The sequence below is a fragment of the Pseudorca crassidens genome, chromosome 20, assembly GCF_039906515.1.
Source record: "Pseudorca crassidens isolate mPseCra1 chromosome 20, mPseCra1.hap1, whole genome shotgun sequence".
NCBI lineage: Eukaryota > Metazoa > Chordata > Mammalia > Artiodactyla > Delphinidae > Pseudorca > Pseudorca crassidens.
The window spans coordinates 1,829,335-1,851,141 of NC_090315.1; the positions used below are offsets into that span (position 1 = coordinate 1,829,335).

General features: G+C 55.1%; 1 protein-coding gene across 14 annotated transcripts; it reads right to left on the reverse strand.

The window, feature by feature from the left end:
- Nucleotides 1-962: 962 nt before the first annotated feature.
- LOC137215620 (tigger transposable element-derived protein 1-like) lies at nt 963-19,505 on the reverse strand. Of its 14 annotated transcripts, none has more exons than XM_067721080.1 (5): nt 19,349-19,505; nt 17,160-17,244; nt 15,069-16,711; nt 7,206-7,285; nt 4,853-6,771 (listed from the first exon to the last, which is right to left on the reverse strand). In XM_067721080.1, exons 3-5 carry the CDS (start codon nt 16,614-16,616, stop codon nt 4,959-4,961), a joined length of 3,441 nt encoding a protein of 1,146 aa, XP_067577181.1. In that variant the 5' UTR covers nt 16,617-16,711; nt 17,160-17,244; nt 19,349-19,505; the 3' UTR covers nt 4,853-4,958. The 14 variants fall into 14 exon arrangements, with proteins under 14 accessions (XP_067577191.1, XP_067577194.1, XP_067577181.1 ...); XM_067721082.1 differs by lacking the exon at nt 19,349-19,505 and adding an exon at nt 17,873-18,272; XM_067721090.1 differs by lacking the exons at nt 4,853-6,771; nt 15,069-16,711; nt 17,160-17,244; nt 19,349-19,505 and adding exons at nt 963-2,897; nt 10,233-10,690; nt 12,514-12,661.
- Between the last annotated feature and the right edge of the window lie 2,302 nt (nt 19,506-21,807).

The window sequence follows — 21,807 nt, forward strand, 5'->3', positions numbered from 1 at the left end:
AGCAAAACCTTCAGGCCAAATTTAGCCCCCAACCAATCTCCCGGGCTAGCCCGCCCACCCCCTGCCCCCCACCTCCTGCAGAAGGAAGGCAGGCTCAGGGAAGGCCTCCTCTAACAGGGCCCCTTGGCTGGAGACAGGGACCACTCACCTGAGGACCCGTGCGTCCTGAAGTAAGGCCAACCCTACCCCAAACCCCACATCCTTACCCCTCCTTCTGTGGGGCATCGTGTGCCTCCCAGTCTTCCCACATGGCATCGGGGCCTTGTCTCCAAACGCCACCACTGCCTGGAATGAGCCCGTGTCCACGGGAAGAAGAGTCAAAGGGGCATGGCAGGAGTCAAACGGAAACTGGTGGAGAGAGGGAGCAGCAGAGGAGAGAGACAAGAAGAGAGGGAGAGTTAGCAGCAGGCCTGCAGCCGGGCCTGCAGCCGTGAGGACGCCCGCGCCGGGGCCGGGGAGCCTGGCGAATGCGCTGCCTCACCAGCTCACCCACAAAGGGCTGTAGTCTCTCCTCCCGGCCCCCCTCCCCCCCGGCCAGTCAGCAGGGGCACAGCATCATTTCAGAGGACAGAACAAGATGACAAGACGCATCCAGTGTCCCGAGAGAACAGAGATGGGAGGTGTGTGGCCGGACACTCCTCCCACCCAGGCCCACTCTCTGGATCCCTGAGTCTCTTTGGGTGCTCATCCGGGGTCAGCCTTTGCCGCCTGCAGGTCCTGAAGCTCAGCTGAAGGGTGAGCGGGCCATAAAACAAGCAGAACCCCTCTCTGAACCCCTCTCAGCTCCGTGAGCCCCAGCTCTGAATACAGGAAGAGCTCAGCGCAGTGAGCAAGGTGGCAGGAATACCGTGCCAGGGGTGCTACCCGGTGATTCCGGCTTCCTCATGGGCTTCCACTAGGAAACCGAGGATGCACTGCTCCGAAAGGGCCCAGGATGCAATAAAGTCACTTGAGAATTCACCAAGGCTTCTAAAACCATATATTTGAGAAGTTCACTTGAGACACTAATTTGCTGACAGAAAAACATTTGAGGGATTAATGAAATGGAAACATGCAGACCAGTGTCACTTCCATGTGAAAGATGGGGAGGGAGGACCCCCTCTCCCCAACAAAGTCCGGAGGCCTCAGAACTCCCAACACCCCCTCCCCCTCAACACACACTATTTGGGGCCTCTCTTCTCCTTGAAGAGCTCCCGATAGCAGCTGATCACGTTGTTCACGCCCCGGCAGACGCGGAGGCTGCGCTCCAGGTTGGGATCGTTGTCCCTGACGATCTGCAGGCCAGCATCGAAATGTGCTAGGGCCTTGGCCAGGTACCTGGCCGTGAGCTGGCGGGAAGCCGTCGAGCTGTCCTCACCCTCCTCCCCGGCTGCCAGCTCCTGCTCCAGCCCCACCAGCTCCTCGTTGGACAGGTCTGCGCCCTGGCTCTGCAGCAGCTCAGCCACATCCGCCTCTGCCACCTCCCCGAAACCCAAGCCGTGCGCCAGCGCCACGACGTCCCGCCTGATCTGCGGGAGGGCCTCCCCGGGTCGGGGGCTGGCGTCGTGCTGGAGGCACTCGGGCCACAGCTTCCTCCAACCCTGGTTCAACGTCGCGGGCGGAACCTCCTCCCAGGACTCGAAGATGTTGTGCACAGCGTCCAGGATGCTATAGTCCCGCCAGAAGTCCGAGGCCGCTGACCGCTCGCCAGCGCCTCCCGCCCTCGCCGCCAAGAGGCGGAAGACCCTCCGCAGGTAGCAGGCCTTGAACGTGGCGACCACGTCCTGGGTCATGGGCTGGATGAGGGCCGTGGTGTCCTTGGGCAGGTACTCCACGCGCACGTGGTCGGAGAGGTCGTCCAGGTTCCCTGGGCGGCCGGGAGTGCTGTCCAGGACGAGCAGAGCTTTATACGGGAGCCCGTGCCGGGCGCAGTACCTCTCCACAGCGGGGCAGAAGAAGTGCACGAACCACTCCTGGAAGAGGCTCACAGTGACCCAGGCCTTCCTGTGCGAGCGCCACAGCACGGGCAGGTTGGGCTTGGAGAAGCCCCGGAGGGCGCGCGGGTTCTCTGAGGGGTACACCAGCAGCGGCTTCAGCTTGAAGTCGCCGGCGGCGTTGCTGCCGAGCAGCAGGGTCAGGAGATCTTGGGCGGCTGTGAACCCGGGGCCTGGCTTCTCCGCCATGGAAGGGCCCGTCCTGCCCGGCAGCCGCCTCCAGAAGAGCCGGGTCTCGTCCACGTTGAACACCTGCCGGGCCGTGTAGCCGCCCTCCTGAATCACCCTCCGCAGCAGCGCCGGATACCTGCGCGCAGCCTCTGCGTCTGCGCGCGCCGCCTCGCCTCCAGCCCCGAGGCTGCGCAGCCCGTGCCGCGCCTTGAAGCGCGCGAACCAGCCGCGGCTGGCGCCGAAAGTCTCCGCCTCGGAGCCCTCACCCTGCGCCCGCTTGAGCTCCTCAAACAGGCTGCGGGCCTTCTCCTGGACGAGCACCACGCTGACCGGCACGTCACGCCGGTTCTGGTCCTCGATCCACACGCTCAGCAGCCGCTCCATGTTCTCCATCACCAGGCTGCGGCTGCGCGTCAGCTTACAGGCCGCGTGCGGGGTGGCCGCCTGGGAACTCGCTCGGATCTTGTCCTTGTTGTCACGAATGGTGGCCACAGTGGAGGTGGAGAGACCCAGTGCCCTCCCGATTCGGCTGAGCTTCTCTCCGGCTTCGAAGCGCCGCAGTACCTCCAGCTTCACCTGCAGGTTGATGGCCTTTCGGTCCCGCTTGGCACTTGGGCGCTGGCCCGCCCTCGGCGGCCTCTTCAGGGGGGGCTTCGGGCCCGCATCACTCTCTCCGGACACCACAACAGAATATTTATGTTCCCGCCCTGAGCCCGCTGATTTCAGGGCCGCTGCCGCCCCAGCCCTGACCCGCTGTAAAATGGGGAGACAACGTTTACCGGTGGGAAGTGCTGACGGGCCTGGGTAAAACCCTTAGAGGTCCCTGACTAGTCTCTCTCTTTAGGTGGGAGATTCGGGGCCACATCCGGCCACTCGATGAGTCTGGCCCCGTGGACTAAATAGACTCCACCCCCAGGATTGCAGCAAGCCTCTGAAAACCCTCTGCCACTTTCCTTCCACTCTTCCACTTTTTTCTGAAAACCCTCTACCACTTTTCCCCGCTGACACCACCATCCCCGGTCACCTACTCGCCGGCCTCCTGAAGCATCCAGGGTGGCGTAATACACCACAAACTGATGTCAGACCAAATACAGAACCCAGAAATTACCAGCACGTCATAGCCGGGCCCAGGGACGGGCAGCCACAGTGTATAAACCTCAGCTCAGAGCTTGGTGGCAACCCGGGAAAGCAGAGGAACGAGCTGTCCATGGAGCCAACACGCTTCATGGCCCCGAGCTCGCAAGACCTTGAGCAATGTCATTAATTAAGGGTGTCAGGACTCAAGGTTTTTGTTTTGTGTGTTGTTTTGATTTTTTGGTTGGTCTGGCCAAGCCGCGCGGCATGGGGGATCTTAGTTCTCCAGCCAGGGATCGGACCCGTGCCCCCTGCCGTGGAAGAGCGGAGTCCTAACCACTGGACCACCAGGGGAGTCCCTGTTTTTGGTTTTTTTAATGAAGGAAATACTTATGCAGGGTTCAATTACCCAGACGGGCTCCTGGAGAACCCGGCGAGGGGCAGGCCTGCCTCCAGCCCTGGGGCCCCGAGGTGGCCAAGGAGACCCACTTCCCAGTGTCCTTCCACAGGGGGGTGGGCCAAGCACCTTGTTTCTTCCAGGAGCAGCATCTCTCAGAGCCCAGCTCTACACTCCCGACTGGTGATGGGAGTTTGACAGTAAAGCAGCCCTGGGTGTTCTCTGAGAGTTGCCGGCAGGACACCGGCTGAGCCGGACTTGGGCAGATCTAGGCAGGGCCACCGCAGGCGTTCCCAGGCCTCGCAGTGTCTCAGGAAGACCAGGAATGGCAGTCAAGGGTGGGAAAGGCCAGGGTGTGGTCCACTCTCCCCCCTCACCTGGCAGGAGACCCCAGCCATACTCCTTGGCTGGTCTGCCCTCCTTCCCACGTGTGAGCAAGTCCCTCTGTCCTCCTGGGGAAGCCCCCTGGGTTACCCACCAGGATCAAAGACATGCAGGCACCCCGTGACACAGAGATAAGCTTTGGTCCCTGTGTCTTGAGGCCACCCAGAGGACAGGCAGGCCCAGGGGCAGAAGAGCCAGAGGGGCAGCAGCCAAGATGAGGGTGTGTGTTCTGGGATGAGAAACCAACAGCGGCCCACATTCCCTAGCGGGGCTGGGCACATGACTCCAAGATAGCCACTAAAAAGAAAGGCTGGAGCTGCCTGTGCCACTGGAAGGGACCTCAACACAAGACGAAGTGAAATCAGTGAGGTGCAGAGCGTTAATGGGCTTCCTTTGGAAATGTCTGTGTGCCCCGTTCATACACACGCCCATGTGTGTGAATTGCACGTGTGTACAGGAAAGAGGAAGGGTGTACGATGGGTGGCAGTGGCCATTTCCAGAGAGGAAGACTGGCTGTGGGGTTTCAACGTTATGTGCTTCTCTTAAGGTTTGAATTACTTTATAATGCATATACATGTTTTATATACATTTAAAATTTTTCTTTAAAATGGGAGGATAAATAATGACTGCTGTATTTCTATCTCTGTGCAAGAGAGACTACAACTACAGTAAGTCCCCTACGTATGAACGAGTTCCGTTCTAAGAGCACGTTTGTAAGTCCAATGTGTTCGTAAGTCCAACGACGTTAGCCTAGGTACCCAACTTACACAATCGGCTATACAGTACTGTACTGGAATAGGTTTATAATACTTTTCACACGAATAATACATAAATAACAAACAAACACAAAAAATAAAGAAAACATTTTTAATCTTACAGTACAGTACCTTGAAAAGTACCGTAGTACAGTACAACAGCTGGCATCCAGGGGCTGGCATCAAGGGAACAGGCAGGAAGAGTTACTGACTGGAGGAGGAAGAGGAGGTGGGAGATGGTAGGGCTGAAGGATCGTCAGCAGTAGGAGACGGAGGGCAAGCTGCAATTTCACTCACGCCTGACGTGGATGGCACAGGCTCTGGTTCCTTGCTGGATTTAATTCTATCCACCCTCTTGTAAAAACGATCCAGTGATGTCTGCGTAGTAGCTCTTTTTTTCTCGTCATAGATGACACGGTAGCACTGGATTGCATTCTGAACGGCTGCTGCAACCTTCGTGTACCGTTCTACATTCGGGTCCTGTGCCTCAAACACCAACAGCGCCTCCTCAAATAAAGAAAACCCCCTTGCCATTTCCTGCGTCGTGAATCTCTTCGGTTCTTCAGTTACTTCTTCTTCCTCCTGTCCCTCTTCATCCTTTCTCTGGGCCTCCAATTCCATCAGGTCTTCATTAGTGAGCTCCTCATGTTGCACAGCAAGGAGTTCAATGAAGTCGTCCTCTTGCAGATCTAGCTCCAGCTTCTCGCTGAGGGTCACTAAGTTGCTGAAGACCTCTTTGGACTCCTCATCCACCTTCTCAAATCCACGAAAATCGTGAACAAACTTCGGGCAAAGGTTCTTCCAAACCCCATTCATGGTGACGGCCGTAACCTCACTCCAGGCAAAGTCAATGTTTTTTATGGCCTTGTAGATGTTATAGTCCTTCCAAAATTGTCGCAAGGTTGTTCCTGATTCGTCACTCGCCTTTACTGCCTGACGAAAAGTGTGACGTAAGTAATATTTCTTGAAAGTCGCTATAACTCCCTGGTCCATAGGTTGGATGAGCGCCGTAGTATTCAGTGGCAGATGCACTACTTTGACGTTGGGATGAAAGTCGTCCATGAATGGGGGGTGGCCCGGAGCATTGTCAAGCAGCAAAAGAATGTTGAATGGGACGTCCTTCTCCAAGCAATATTTCTCTACCTCCGGGATAAAGTGGTGGAAAAACCAGTCCTGGAAAATGGCCTGTGTAACCCAGGCTTTGGGGTTACTCTTCCACACAACAGGAAGAGAGCCCTTGGCTATGTTTTTAAGGGCTCTTGGGTTCTCTGAGTGATAAACTAACAGAGGCTTCAGCTTCATATCACCGGAAGCATTGCCACCAAACAACAGCGTGAGCCTATCCTTTGATGCTTTATAGCCCGGCATCAACTTTTCCTCCTTACTGATGTAACTTCGGTCCGGCATCCTCTTCCAGTACAGTCCTGTCTCGTCCACATTAAACACCTGCTCGGGTAAATACGCGCCTTCATCGATAATTTCTCGAAGCGTTTCAGGAAATTCCCGGGCAGCTATTGTATCTGTACTCGCTGCCTTGTCACTCACTTTTACATTGTGAAGTTTGGCTCTAGCCTTGAACCGGTGAACCCAGCTACGGCTGGCATTAAAAGATTTGCCCTCTGATTCTTCGCCGTGTTTCTTCTTCAAGTCTTCATAAAGGCTCTTGGCTTTCTCTTGAATCAGCATTAAGCTGAGTGGGACTCGACGCTGACGCTGATCCTGCATCCACACACTGAGAAGTTTCTCCATCTCCTCCATCACTTTTCCACGCTTCTTTGTTATTATTGTGGACGTCATCGGCATAGCAGACTTCACATGTTCCATGATCTTGTCCTTGTTCTTTACGATTGAGCCGATGGTTGAACGATTCAGGTTATAAGAATGAGCGACGTCTACCATCTTTTCGCCTCGCTCCACTCTCTCAATTATTTTCACTTTTGTTTCCATCGTTATCGCGTGGCGCTTCTTAGCAGTACCCGCTACATCACCGCTGCTTTTACGCTTGCTTCCGGACATCCTGGGCTTGAAATAAAGATACTGTACTACTGTACTCTATACAGTACTGTAAAGCACACAAAAGCACAACCACTTGTAGAGGATGCACGCACATGACAATGTACGCCAGACACGTGAACTAACTTACGTGATTGGACATGCGAACGCATGTTCGCATCTTTGAAAGTTCGTAACTTGGAGGTTTGTGTGTAGGGGACTTACTGTACTCTGTATTCAAATGGTGTGAGCCTGGGGAGGCCCCATCCTCAGACCCAGGAGCTGGGAGAGGGTGATGGGCAGGTCCTGAGCCCAGCCTGAGGGCGAGGGGTGGTGGGGGTGGGGGCTGGGCACAGTTGCTGAATGTGACCCTCCACGGCCTGGGGTGAAGGGGGCGTGGGAGGCGGGCTGGGTCCCGCAGGATGTGGCATCTCTGACTTTGGAGGACTCACAGCTCACCTGAGCTCCATCCGTGAAGGGCTTGGCCGGCTCTGCCAGGTCTCCAAACCGTTGGTCCTCGGGAGGGGCCTGGGCCAGGGCTGAGGGGAAAGAGCAGTGTTAGTGTCTGCAGGCCCACCCTGGGGACAAAGGGGTGAGGCACCCAAGCCCATTAATCAATCCGGAGGTCAACATGTCCTACTGGCCAGACACTCTGAGCCAGATGACACACCGCTTGCCCTCTGATTCACAGAGAACACCGTACCCTGGCTGACAGGCAGCCCCTTCCGATGCACACACCCATACGTACCTCAAGAACACACCCAAGGCCCCTGAAACCCAAGTCACTGAAACACCAAGGAGATAGTCATTAGAAGCTTCCTTCAGCTGCAGCTGGGTGGTCAGTAAAGGGCTGACTCAGCAGGCCTGAGCTGTCCAAACCCTCCACACTCCAAACGAAAGTCTGGCCCTTGACCTGCTCCTGGGAGGAGACCTCTAAGCCCTTGGAAGATTCTGCCTGATAAGAACATCTTTGTTTACCTAAGTTCTTGGGTCACACAGATAGTTCATGCTAACAATGTGACATGGTAGTAACCCTGGGCCACACTGTACAGGTCTGACCTCTGGCGGGAGTTCAGGCTGAGTAACTAAGGTCAGTCATGTTCCATAACTCGGTGACTGACCCCCAGTAAAAATCCTGGACGTCACTGCAGGCGAGCCCCCCAGTGGCAGCATCCTGTGCGTGTCGTCGCACATCACTGCTGTGGGAATTAAGCACGACCCACACGACTCCCACAGGAAAGGACACCCGGAATCTCGTGCCTGGTATCTCCCAGACTAGGCACCTTTTTCCACCGCTGACTTTAATCTGTATCCTTCACTGTAATAAACTACAACCACGAATATAATAGCCTTGTTGAATTCTGTGACTCCTAGCAAATCACTTGAGGCTAAGGGGGGGTCTTTGGGACCCCCGAACACACAGCAACAGTGACAGCCAAGGAAGAGCTTGGGACATCATTCTGGTCTCCCTGATAGCATCAGAGCAGTCATCTCCAAAACCACCCAGAGAAAGCCAGGGCCGGGCCCTACCCTCTCCCATGTGGGGACATCGAAGGGGCCAGCAACAGGCTGAGAGCAGGTAAGGGTACGGAGCAAAGGCAGGAGTTTTCGTGTAAACGTGAGACCATGCGGCTTCAGGACTGAGTGGACATAACCATGCATGCCCCAGAGGATCCTCGAGAGCACCAGGCCTAAGTCCGTTCAGTGCCAGCGGGCTGCTTTGCCAACGTCCACACTCTTACAATGCAAAATCTCTTTTAACAGTGTGCATCACCTAAGCATCCGTTCCGTGGGAAGCTGGGAACTGGTACAGCTCCCTAAGAACAGTCCCCTAAGACGACAAACGCTGCCCATGGCTCAGAGAACAGCCCAGCACGACAGCCAGACACCCTGGGAGGACTGTGGACCCATGCGTACAAGGTGTCTCACCTGCACCTCACGTTCATGCCTGGGTGAAAACCAGTCGTGCATTATCAAGGGTTTCTTTAGCAGCAGCTAGATCCAGTTTGCAGTTTTTCCAACATGTGCAGAACCAGCTGCATGCTGTCCCCCTGGGAGACCCCAGCACCATCCAGCAGCAGCCCCACCTCCCAGCCCCTCCTTTGAGTCTCTAACTGTCATAATTCCGACCTCTTCCCGGAGCGGACACAGTTCCCTGCAGTTCCTACCGCCATGACACCTTAGAGTTCTTTCTGTACTTTTTCACTCCTTCAATGCCTAGGTTACGCTCTCTACATTAAATCCCCTCTCTTAAAACAAGTGGTGTGTTAGCAGTTCCTCAAAAGGCCAGAGTTACCGTGTGATCCAGCAATTCCACTCCTAGGTATATAAGCAAGAGAATAAAGTATACGTAAGTTCACGTCAGCATTAATCGTAACAGCCAAAAGGTACAAACAACCCAAATAACCGTAACAGATAAATGAATAAACAGAATGCGGTATAACCACACAACGGAATATGACTAGGCATAAAGATGAGTGACGTACTACACTGTGGATGAACGCTGGAAACATGACACTCGATGAAAGCAGCCCATCATAAAAAGCCATGTATGACTCCAGGAAATGTATGATACCATTTAATAAAACGTCCAGAATAAGAAAGTGTACAGAGACACAAAGCAGGTTGCTGGCTGCCAAGGCACTAGGAAAGGGAAGAATGGGGAGTAGCTGCTGGCGGGTACGGAGTTTATTTGAAGGTGATGACATTAGACATGGGTGATGGTTGTACAAACCTGTGACTATACTAAAACCCACTAAGTGTAAAATTTTTTGATTATGTGGGTTAGAGCCTAATAAAGCTGGGTTTTTGTTTGCTTGTTTAAGTGCTATGGTTTCCACCCCTCGATACAAGGGGCCAAGCAGGCAAAAGGAACTGCACAAATACACAAGTAAATAAGTAAACACACGCCAGGGTGGACCGAGGTGGTAACCAACCATCTCTCCTCCCTGCTGCACGGCTGTCACCTCCTCACAGGTGCGGAAGCACACGTCCAAGGTGAAGACATCACACAGCACGAACTGCAAAGCCACCCCTGGCCGGGCCGACCTCTGTGCCCACCTCCTCTTGCCTCCACCCCCTCTAGAGAAAGAAACACACCCTACTTGTGATTGGAGGTCTCACTGTCCCAACTCTCAAACCAGACTGGGCTCCAACAGGCCAAGGACCTTGCCTCTCTCCCTTCCCTGCTGGACCCACAGGGCCTGCCACATGGCACGCACTCCGTGACTTTGTCAGGAAGGAGAAAAGGAAGAGAAAGAAGGCCAGTGCACCTGAGCAGGGGAAATGCTACACCAACCCCAGGCTCACACCTCTGGGAGGCTAAGAGTCTAGAAAAGTCTCCAAACATGTCACAGCTTCTGAGTCTTCTTCCCAGAGATGAGGACACAGGGCCTGGGCAGAGCGGGCAGGCACTCAGGACCCGGCGTCATGAGTTGTGTCCCCCTGCACTTTCCCTGCCCCCAAGCCCAGTCCCCCGTGGCTCACCAGTCTCCTGCAACATCTGAGCGAGGTCCTCCACGAGTGCCACAGCCTCCTCGCCACTCTCGGGGCACTGGGACTCCACCCAGACCCGGGTGTCAGGTGGCAGCACGCCCAGGAACTGCTCCAGCACCAGCAGCTCCAGCATCTGCTCCTTGGAGTGCACCTCGGGCCGCAGCCACTGGCGGCACAGCTCCCGGAGCCGGGCCAGCGCCTCGCGGGGCCCTGCTGCCTCCTCATAGCGGAAGCTCCGGAAGCACTGCCGGGGGTCCCTACCAAGCCCAGGCAACAGGGTTTGGGGCTGAGGCTTGAAGAACGGTTCAGGATCCCACAGGGCGGCCTCATCCTCCTCCATCTTGATGATCACGAGCTCTTCCTGACCGATGGGTGCTGGGTCGGCTGCCATGGCGAAACCTGGGGAAGCTGGCCTCTCTGCCTTCACTCAGGCCACACACACCGTCTTCCTGGGACACACACCCAACCAATCAGGGCCATGGGCCACCCACACCCCTCCACCGACTCATAGCCTGCAAGGTCACTTGCTGTGGTGGAAACTGTCCCCACACCTGGCCAGCTGACAACCTGGCAAGGGGACACCTCCAGCCTCGACCTCCCTATCTGTGCCCTCAAGAGGATGCCTCACACTGGGAATCTGGTTAGGACAGTGAGGGAGCGCTTCCTGCAGAGAAGCCTTCAGGAGTTCAGGCCAGACTGGGCCAGTAGGAGGGCTAATCCTGGGGATGGGGCGTGGACGTGTCCAGTGTCTCAGGGGTGGAGAGAACCCCATCAGCAGCCAAGCAGAGGTGTTGGCGGGAACTAGCAGAGACTCAGTGCCCAGGGAGGGTCCGTGCAAGTGAAGGATGCAGTCTGTGGGGCACTAGAAAGAGTGATGTGGGGGACAGGCTGGAAGGCCAAGATGGTAGTGGGGACGGCTGCAGTGCAGCCGCACAGGGAGAGCAAGAGCTGGTTCCTACACTGGAAGGACTTCCTTCCCTCATGGCACAATCCTATGGGGCCTGAGAGGCTCGGCCCAACTCAACTAGGCAAGGTCAACAATGGACAGTGAGAGAGACGTCCACGCTACAGTGCTAAACAAGAAAGTAAGCTGTGGTCCTCCTCACCTGACATGATCCCACTAATGTTAAAATTTCAAAACAAAAAACAGGAGCTACTGCTACAAGTGTTCAGAAAAGGATCCTGAAAACCAGCAACGCCTCAGCTGGCAATTCTGGAGAAAGGAACTGGGGGAGGACATCTGCTTTTTCTTTTGTAATGTCTGCAGAGCACCTGAATTTTTCTGCCAACGGCCATTTGCTACCACTGTAACTTCAGAAAAGAACACAGATTGGGACTTCTTCCCTGATGGTCCAGTGGTTAAGAATCTGCCTTCCAATGCAAGGGGTGTGGGTTCAATGCCCCGTCCGGGAACTAAGAACCCACATGCCGCGGGACAATTAAGCCTGCGCGCCACAACTACTGAGCATGCGAGCCGCAACTAGAGAGAAGCCCGCGCGCAACGAGAAGCCCACGCGCCGCAATGAAGATCCCGCGTGCCGCAACTGAGACCCGACACAGCCAAAAAAAATAAATAAATAAGTATTTAAGAAAAAAGAACACAGATCATTTTCAATGCCAATGCACGTCTTTAAAGCATTGGTCAGGGCTCCCCTGAACCAGGCCGCCCCATCCAACAGCCCCCAACCCCCGGCTCTCACCCCCAAGTACCCTGAGATGACAGCTAAAGTGGAGGACGGTCTACGTAGCGGAATCAGCAAATGCGAAGGCTGTGTGGCCTGGGCGAACTTGCACAGCCTTCGGCCAGGGAAGGATCTGGATTTAATCCCCCTGTGCGGGGAGCGTCCCCCCACCCCGCCCGCACTCTCACTTTATAGAGGGACGCACGCAGGTGCAGCAGGAGCAAAGAGGTGGTCTGAGCTGCAGAAATCCAGGAAGACTTTCCAGGGGAGGTGAGTTTAGGGGGAGCTGGGTGGAATGGTGGACAGAAGCCCAGGAATTCCGCCGAGAAAGGGACTAGCGCGGGTGCACGTGCACGACCCCCGAGGCGTGGCGAGAGCCCAGCTCGGCCCAGAATCACTTCCGGTGCAGGCCCAGCCCCGCCGGACTCCATGTCCCAGCAGCCCACGCGCCGCCCTTCCCCGTGGACTCGCCGGAGTCCTCGGAAAGTAGCTGGTGTTCCCCCGCCCCCCTTCTCCTGCCGCCCTCTGGCCAGCTGCACACCCTACCCCGGGCTTTTCCGAAGCCTCCACCGCGTCGCGCCCAGACTCACCGCCCCAGGAAGCCAGGCGGACGGCGTCAAACGACACCGTGCTGGAACAAAGACCAACCACCCTGGGGCCCCAGGACCACGAGCTTCCGTCCGTCCCAAGGACTACTTCCGGTGCCTTGTGCCCACCCCGCCCCTTCCCTCCCTTCCCTAGCAACCACCCACCTCCCCACGACAGGCCAGCGCACGGAGGTGAAGGGGAGGTAACAGTATACTTCTGCAACTCTTTGGCAACGTCCGGCGCCCGGAAGTGGAACGTGCGCAAGCCCGGCCCTGTCCGCGAAGCCCTCTGGGAAATGTAGTCCTTGGCCCGCCACAGTAACACCCCGGGTGACCTATAGACACTACATTTCCCAGAAGGCAGCGAGCACCAGCGCTCGGCGCCGCCGGGAAATGGAGTTCTTCAGGGCCTGCAAGGGGGCGCCAGTGGTGCGACTGGCGGTGTCCCGGGTTCCGAAGTAAAGAGTTATGGAGCCAGATGGGCCCGTCCGCGCGTTGTCTCCACCACGCCCTGCCCGCGCGACCTCAGATCCCCTCGCTATCCGTCCGCTCGACTGTGCCATGTTGCCCCTCAGCTGCCTCTCTACTCCCGCCCGGCGGATGTGGCATTTCTTCCTACCTGGTCACCTGCCTCTTTCAGCTGCTGTGCCGCACTCCGCCTCCATCGAGGCTGCTCCTACTTCCCCGTCCTCAGGGCTTCACCAGCCAAACCGTGCTGGGCCGTCTAAAACAGGCCCCTCTGTGATGCCTGGCATTTTGAAATGACCGGTTTCCAAAAGCTGGGGCAGCACCTCCCCAAAAAGCCTTCCCTATCATGTCCTCTCCTCTGACCCCAGCTAGGTTTAGGTCCCTCACAAGTCGCCCGTCATAGCCGTCGTCACACAGAATGTAACAGCCTTTGGACCGGCAGCTCCTGAAGCCAGTCTCTCCCACCCTGGTCTCCCCAACACCTAGCACATTACAAGTGCTTATAATTTGTGCAGTTTATTAATCCAGTCAGTCACCAGGCTCCTAAGAAAAGCTCTTCTACTTCTCCTTGCCATCCCTTTTGCCACTCTCCCCAAGAAAGCAAACAAGGGGCCTCATCTGACCTTTCTCCCAGGAAGGCTGGACCCTGGAACCCCTCCCTGGCCTCCGGCCCCTTTTACGTATTGACAGCAGGCCCAGCACTTCAAGTGTTAGCTGGGACAGAGGTAGAAGGAATCCTTTCTCCCAACTTTACTCTTGGCATGCGTGTGTCTGTCGCGCGCACACGTTCACGGACGCATGCAGGTACCTGTGTCGAAAGGAGTCCAGGAGGCCAGGCAGCCCTGTCTCACCGCCTGTGGCTCACCTAGCTGGAGTACAAGAACTCCTTCCCTTGATGACTCTCTGGGTTTTGGTGGCCCATATGGTATGTCTACAGAGTCAAGTGGATACCCCAGTGTGCTTGCTGTTACAATCTAGGGGGACAGGAGAACAAGCTGGAATGACGGAGATAACAAGACCGTCCAAGGAGCCAATCCATTGGAATTGGAGCCATGTTTCTAACCTTGGGGAGAGGCTGGGCTGCAGCCAATGTGCTGGGAGCTGACCCTGAGGTAGACACTGAGCCCTCAAAAATGGCTGAGATTTTCCAAAGAGCTCTAGATCTGGGAGACCATCGAAGTGTCAGAAGGCTCAGCCTCAGAGGCTGGAGGGAAGCCAAGACAACCACGGCACAGAAACCCAGGGAAGAAAACATCTCCAAACCAAGGAAAGCCACACACGCCCATAGGCTCGGGCACAGGGAAGGTACCAGAAACCTCAGACAACACAAACCGTGGAAGCCAGAAAGAGTGAGGATGGCACAGAAGGTGAGCAAGGAGAGCAGGAAACCCCCACCCAGAGTTGGCTACGAAGAGTAACAACGGTGCACGGACAGGTCAGGGCTGGCAAATAGGAGAGGCTTGTCTCAACCCTGGCCCCTCACCACAAGGAAGGCTACCCTGGTGGGCTGTGCTTGGCAACCGCTGTCCTACAGGGTGTGTCTCTGACACGGATGGGCACTCCTGGGTCCCGCAGCTCATCTGCCAATCAGAGAACACCACCCTCTTGTTCCCCAAGCCTGACACTCTGGGTGCCACTGTACAAAGATGGCAGTGCATGAGGTATGAGAACCATGGGTGAGAAGTGGCAGTGTCTACCCTCCAGAAACAAAGCATCATCAGACAAAGCTCATCTGAGGTCAGGCCCAAGCCCTAAATCACACAGGACAGCCAAAGAGGTCTGTCCTTCAGGGTTTGTGCCCTTGGCCACTTGCCCACCCTCTGTGGGCCCCACCTGGGGTGAGTGCAGGCTTTCTGCCAACTCCTTTGTTGCCACCATCATGGGGCCCCTTGAGGCCCCGCAACTGCCCGAGCCTGTCGCCTCCTTTCCCGCTGCAGCTCTCGGAGGTGGGCGAGGGCACAGTGGACACCCCGGGACACCCGCAGGCTGCGTTCCCGGTTGGGATCGTTCTCTATGAGGACTCGCAGGCCGGCAGCAAAGTGGGACAGTGCCTGGGCCAGGTGCTCAGGGCGCAGCGCACCCACACTTACTTCCTCAGTCTCCACACCCACCATGGCCTCCATGAGATCTGACTCTGGTCTTCTGGAGGCCAAGCCTTTCCCCGCCTCACAGGGCAGCCCAGAGTCACTGACACCCCCAACCTCCACCTCCTGGGGGATGCTGCGGGGCGAGGGCTCCCCATGGGCCTGCAGCAGGTGGGCAACATCGGCCTCAGCCACATCCCCGAGGCCTGCGTGGCTGGCTAGTGTCACAATGCTGTGACGGAGCTGGGGGAGGGCGTTGGGCTCGGGGGCACCAGCAGGCACGCACTCGGGCCACAGCTTCCTCCAGGCACTGTTCATGGTGGCAGGCTGCAGCTCTGCCCAGGCCTTAGCAATGTTGTCTACAGCAGTCATGACAGTATAGCTGCGCCAGAACTCCCGCACGGAGGGCCGGTCTGTACCCGCCGTCTCCTGGACCAGCTGGCTGAGCGTGCGGCGCAGATAATGGGCCTTGAAGGCGGCAATGACACCCTGGTTCATGGGCTGGATCAGGGCTGACGTGTTCTTGGGCAGGAACTCAACACGCACATGGGCTGAGAGGCCACCCAAGTGGACAGGGTGGCAGGGTGCGCTGTCCAGCAGCAGCAGAGCGCGGTGTGGGAGGCCATGGCTGGCACAGTAGCTTTCCACAGCTGGGCAGAAGCAGCCAGTAAACCACTCCTGGAAGATGCTAGGTGTCAACCAATCATTGCGGTTGGAGCGCCAGACCACAGGCAGGCTGGCCTTGGAGCAGCCCCTGAGGGCACGCGGGTTCTCCGAGGGGTACACCAGCAGGGGCTTCAGCTTGAAGTCACCAGCCGCATTGCCACCAAGCAGCAGGGTCAGGTGGTCCTTAGAGGCCTTGGGCCCAGGCCCAGCTGTCCCCTCCAGTGCCAGAAGCATGCGCTCAGGCAGCCGCTTCCAGAACAGGCCCGTCTCGTCCACGTTGAAGACCTGCCGTGGTGAGTAGCAGCCCTCCTCCAGAATGGCGTGCAGCACCACGGGGTAGCGTGCGGCAGCCTGGGCGTCGGCCACAGCCGGCTCATCCGTCAACAGCACGTTGTGGCGAACCTTGAAACGGGCAAACCAGCCATTGCTGGCCCCGAACGTCTCGGCCTGGGCGCCGCTGCCCTGCTCGTGCTGCAGCTGGGCAAAGAGCCGGCGCGCCTTGTCCTGGATAAGCAGCGTGCTGACAGGCAGGTTCTGCCGCTTCTGCTCCTCAATCCACAGGCTCAGGAGGCGTTCCATGCGGCCCATCAGCACACCCCGGCAGCGGGTCAGCTGGGTGGTGCTGACGGGCGTGGCTGCCTGGGAATTGGCCCGGATCTTATCCTTGTTCACGCGGATTGAGGCAACCGTGGAGGTGGCCAGTCCCAGGGCCCGGGCGATCTGCGTCAGCTTCTCACCCTCCTCAAACCTCCGAAGCACCTCCAACTTCACATGCAGGGTGATGGACTTCCGGTCCCGCTTGGCACTGTGGCGGAGGCCAATCCCAAGGGGCGCCTTCCCCAGCACCTGCGGGTGGGGAGTTGTCTTCATGCCGCTTCCCCGAGCCATGCACCTCAACAAGCTCTCTCCCCACTGCCCATCCACGGTAGCTACTGCCGTGCCCGCAATGGCCTCTGGGCCTCTCCTGCCACGCCCGCCTCTGCCTGAAGAGGAGAACACATGGGCATTAATGTGTGAGTACATGAGAGTCTGAACCACTGCCTGGCCTTCCCATGCTCTGACCTAAGGCCCCCAGCCCTGCTGAGCACTGCCTCAGAGGCAGGCCCAGTCCCTTCTCTCCCTAACGCTAAAGACACTGCATACACACTTCCAAGCATACTTTGCGTGTAGATGAGCATTTCATTTAGTTTTAGCTTATGAGACCAAAAAAAGTGCTGTGGGGAGACTTTGTTCTTCCCCCAGAAAACCTCTTGCAACCACAAGGAGATGCAAAGAGAGTCTAGAAATCCTGACCCATCTCTCAGACACTGATGAGCAGAAGCATCTCCATGCTATTCAGAGACATGGAACATCAGTGTGGGAGACTGAATAATGGCTCCTAACCACACCCACATCCACATCCCAATCCCAGGAACCTATGAGTAAGTTTACCTTTCAGGGCAAAAGGGACACTGCAGGTGTGATTAAGTTAATAATCTTGAGAGGCGGAGATTATCCTGGATTATCCCAGTGGGCCCTAAACGTAATCAGAGGGATACTTGTAAGAGGACACAGAAGATTTCACTCAGTCAGAAGGCAATGTGACCACTGAAGCCTAGAGCTTCCAGAAGGAACCAGCCCTGCCAATACCTTGATTTTAGCCCAGGAGCCCCATTTCAGATTTCAGACCTCCAAGACTCTAAGATAATAAATTTGTGTTGTTTTAAACCACTAAGTCGGGACTTCCCTGGTGGCGCAGTGGTTGAGAATCCGCCTGCCAACGCAGGGGACAGTGGTTCGAGCCCTGTTCCGGGAAGATCCCACATGCCACGGAGTAACTAAGCCCATGCGCCACAACTACTGAGCCTGCGCTCTAGAGCCCGCGAGCCACAACTACTGAGCCCGCGCGCCTAGAGCCCGTGCTACGCAACAAGAGAAGTCACCGCAATGAGAAGTCCGCACACCGAAATGAAGGGTAGCCCCCGCTTGCCACAAGAGAAAGCCCACATGCAGCAATGAAGACCCAATGCAGCCAAAAATAAACTAATTAATTAATTAATTTAAAAATAAATAAACCACTAAAGCTTGTAGTAATATGGTAAAGCAATCACAGGAAACTAACACAGAAGGTAACCTCCTTAATTCTTGCCACCACCGTGGAGTACCTGGGGATAGAGGAGGAAGGTGGTTCTCCACACAACAGTCGGAATGATTCTCTAAGAACCAAGTCGGGGGGAATTCCCTGGCAGTCCAGCGGTTAGGACTCCGGGCTTCCATTGTAGGGGGCACAGGTTCAATCCCTGGTCAGGGAACTAAGATCCCAGCAAGCCGCACGGCGCGGCAAAGAAAAAAAAGCAAACAAACAAAACAGTGGCTCCTCTGCTCAGAGCCCTCCCAGGCCTCCCACCTCTGAGTCAAAGCCACAATCATCACCAGCTTTGTCAAGGGCCTCCTTTGTCCTTTGCGTACTCCTGACCACATCCTCAGGGCACACTAAGGGCACTCCCGACCCAGGGGCCTTAGCTACTGTGGCTCTTTGGCCCACTGGGGGCCCTTCCCTGTAATCTGCATGGCTTATTCCCTCTTCTGCAGGTCTCTGCTCAAATGTAACCTAATCAGAGAGGCCCTCCCCACCTATATTTTATTATGCATCCATCACACGTTGCCTGAGGGCAGGAACTGTACCTACTGAGCACTCTGTTGGGTCTCCAGGCCCAGGAAGAGAGCCTGGCACTTTGGAGGCATCCAACAGTCACTTGCTGACTGAATTATTTAATGAAGTATAGTGATGGAGGCAGGCTTCTCGCTTTGTCCCTTTTGCATTTCAAACCATGTGAAAGTAGCACCTGATCAAAACAGTAAAAGTTTTTTTTTGAAGGAATGCGTGTGAAAAACAAGGACAGTACCTGACAGGTCTTTGTATTTTGGGAGTGTCTATGGCACCGAGGAAGAGTACCTTCAGGGACCCATGGGCTGCACCTGGCTTAAAGGGGAGGTGGGCATGGGGAAGGCTTCCTGCCTGGAAGGAGGCCCCAAATTCCGAACCACTCACGCGCCCATCCCTCCCTCTCCACATGCCTGCCTTCGCCTGCTCACCCACAATTTTTTTTTTAATAAATTTATTTATTTATATATTTTTGGCAGCGTTGGGTCTTCGTAACTGTGCACGGCACGGGCTTTCTCTAGTTGCAGCCAGTGGGGTCTACTCTTCGTTGAGGTGCGCGGGCTTCTCACTGCGGTGGCTTCTCTTTGTTGACGAGCATGGGCTCTAGGCGCGCGGGCTTCAGTAGTTGTGGCACGCGGGCTCAGTAGTTGTGGCACACGGGCTTAGCTGCTCCGCGGCATGTGGGATCTTCCCCGACCAGGGTTCGATTCCCAACCACTGCACCACCAGGTAAGTCCCTCACCCACAATTTTAAATTAAATTCATTCATTTTCACCCTCCCGCTCTAGAAAGTCCCCAAGCCCGCCCACGGGGAAGGCTCGAGACTACATTTCCCAGAAGGCCGCGGGGCCGCCGGAGGCCCCCGATTGGCCCCCTCGCGCGCGTCCGTTCCCTTCCCCCCACGGGAACCAAGGGTATAGGCGCCTCGGCCCCTTCCCCCCGGAGCCCGGGCTCCCGCGCGCCCGACCGCTCTCACCTCCGGACCGCGACGTAGGCCGGCTTCCTCAAGTGGGCCGACTGAGCTGCGGCCCCTCCCCACCTCCGGCTTCAGGCGCCGCTTCCCGGCGGCGGCCGAATCCAGCCTCCATCTTGTCGGCGGAGGCGGAGGTTGCCGGGCGACGGCTGGGATTGGAGGAGGCAGCGTGGGCCCCGCCCCCGACGGCGCTCCAGGTGCTGCGTCCAGTCACCCAGGGCCTACCGGGAAACGTAGTTCAGCGACGAGGCCGCCGAGCACAGAGTCCAGGCGGGGTCGCCCAAGGCCGCCTCTGCCCAAGGCCGGATTTCTCGCCTATTAATTTCTCTCTCCTGTCTTTCCTGCCATCTACTTTCGGTCTCTTTCTTTTCTTTCTTTTTTTTTTCTTCTTTCATAAAGTTTTTAATAACCTATAATTTTCTTACATGTACACTAGTAACCTTAAAAAGACAAATATTTACTATCAAATGTTAACTACTGTACAGTTTACAAAAACATATAATTTTAAGAATTTGGAATAATAAAGGGAAGGTACCTACTTCAAATGGATTAAATAAGAAAATTCCACTTTTTAAGAAATTTAACCAGGAAATGGGAACTTTCCAATTTCTCTAAAGGAACACCAAAACATTTTACTGAAGTCAGAGAACTTACTATTTTTGTTCAAGACTTCATCTCCATAGTTTTAAATAAACCCTAAATAATATTTTCCAGTATATGTAAGGCCTCTACACAGAGCGCACGACTAGGGAAAAAAGTACTCCGTCAGAATGAGAAGCCATGAAGAACAGAGATATGTCTTGCTCACCTTTACATCTCCAGTTCCTACCATAGTGCCTGGCTCAAGGTGAAAATGCTTAAGCAATGGTTGCCGCTTTACATTGAACCAGGCAGATACATCTTTGGTCCAGTTTTCATTCCATATTAAGCATGACCTGAGCTGCAGTCCCAGTTCTTGGCCCTTGACCTTAAATTGAGTAAGGTAAGCCAATATACATACACTTTCTACATCAGCCTTCTGACAGGATCCTCAGAACTGAATTATCACAGGTTGTGAATCTTCTCTTACGTGGTCTAATTCTTATTTCTTGAATAATATCAGTGTGCAAAAGTAATGCATTTTCGGGACTTCCCTGGTAGCGCAGTGGATAAGACTCCATGCTCCCAATGCAGGGGGCCTGTGTTCGATTCCTGGTCAGGGAACTAGATCCCACATGCATGCTGCAACTAAGAGCTCGCATGCCACAACTAAGGAGCCTGCCTGCCGCAACTAAGACCTGGTGAGACCAAATAAATAAATATTTTTTTAAAAAAGTAATGCATTTTCAGTGCAGTACAAGTATATTCATACGAGTAAGAATTGAATAACGGCCTTACTTTTCCATGTTTTAAATAACAGATACATAGCATCTTATATTATGAGGTAATTAGCAATTTTTAGACACTGAACATAATACACTGTATTACAATGCAATGTAGTAGGCTTCCATTTTAGGAACAAAAATCAATTTCACACGAAAAAAGAGTTATTTTAAATTCACATAAAATACATGCAGAATAAGTCTAAAATGTTAGCATTAAGTAATGTAAAACAAACACAGAGGAGCTTTCTTTATTATTATTACTTTTATTTTGGCTATGGCAGGTCTTAGTTTTGGCATAGGGGATCTAGTTCCCTGGCATAGAACCTGGACTCCCTGCATTGGGAGCACGGAGTCTTAACCACTGTACTACCAGGGAAGTCCTTCCATATGGGTCTGATTTTTTATGAGCTTTGGATTTTTCTTCATTTGGACCTGATGAATAACCGTGGGCATTTTTTCTTTCTGTGTTTCCGATTCAGTTCCTTTATCACTATTTTTTTTCTTTAAACTTTACTTCTAGCTTTTGCATTTCTGTAGAGACTTCTCCTCCCCCCCCCCCTTTTTCTTCGATTTATTTATTTTTGGCTGCGTTGGGTCTTCGTTGCTGCGCGCGCTTTCTCTAGTTGCGGCGAGCGGGGTCTGCTCTTCATTGCTGTGCGCGGGCTTCTCATTGCGGTGGCTTCTCTTGTTGCGGAGTACGGGCTCTAGGCGCGCGGGCTTCAGTAGTTGCGGCACGCGGGCTCAGTAGTTGTGGTTCGCGGGCTCTAGAGTGCAGGCTCAGTAGTTGTGGCGCATGGGCTTGGTTGCTACGCAGCATGTGGGATCTTCCTGGACCAGGACTCGAACCCGTGTCCCCTGCATCGGCAGGCGGACTCTTAACCACCGCGCCACCAGGGAAGTCCCCCTGTCCCCCCCACCTTTTTCTGCTTGGTGTTCCACATCAGAATCACAACGTGAATCTGATGATTTGGACTCTTCTTGGGTACCAAGTGACTTTTCATTGACTTTACTAGAAAGCAGATCGCCAGAGTGTGGAATGAAATCATCAGGTTTTCCCCATCCGGATTCCCCTGTTTCTGAATTATAATAATAGGTATA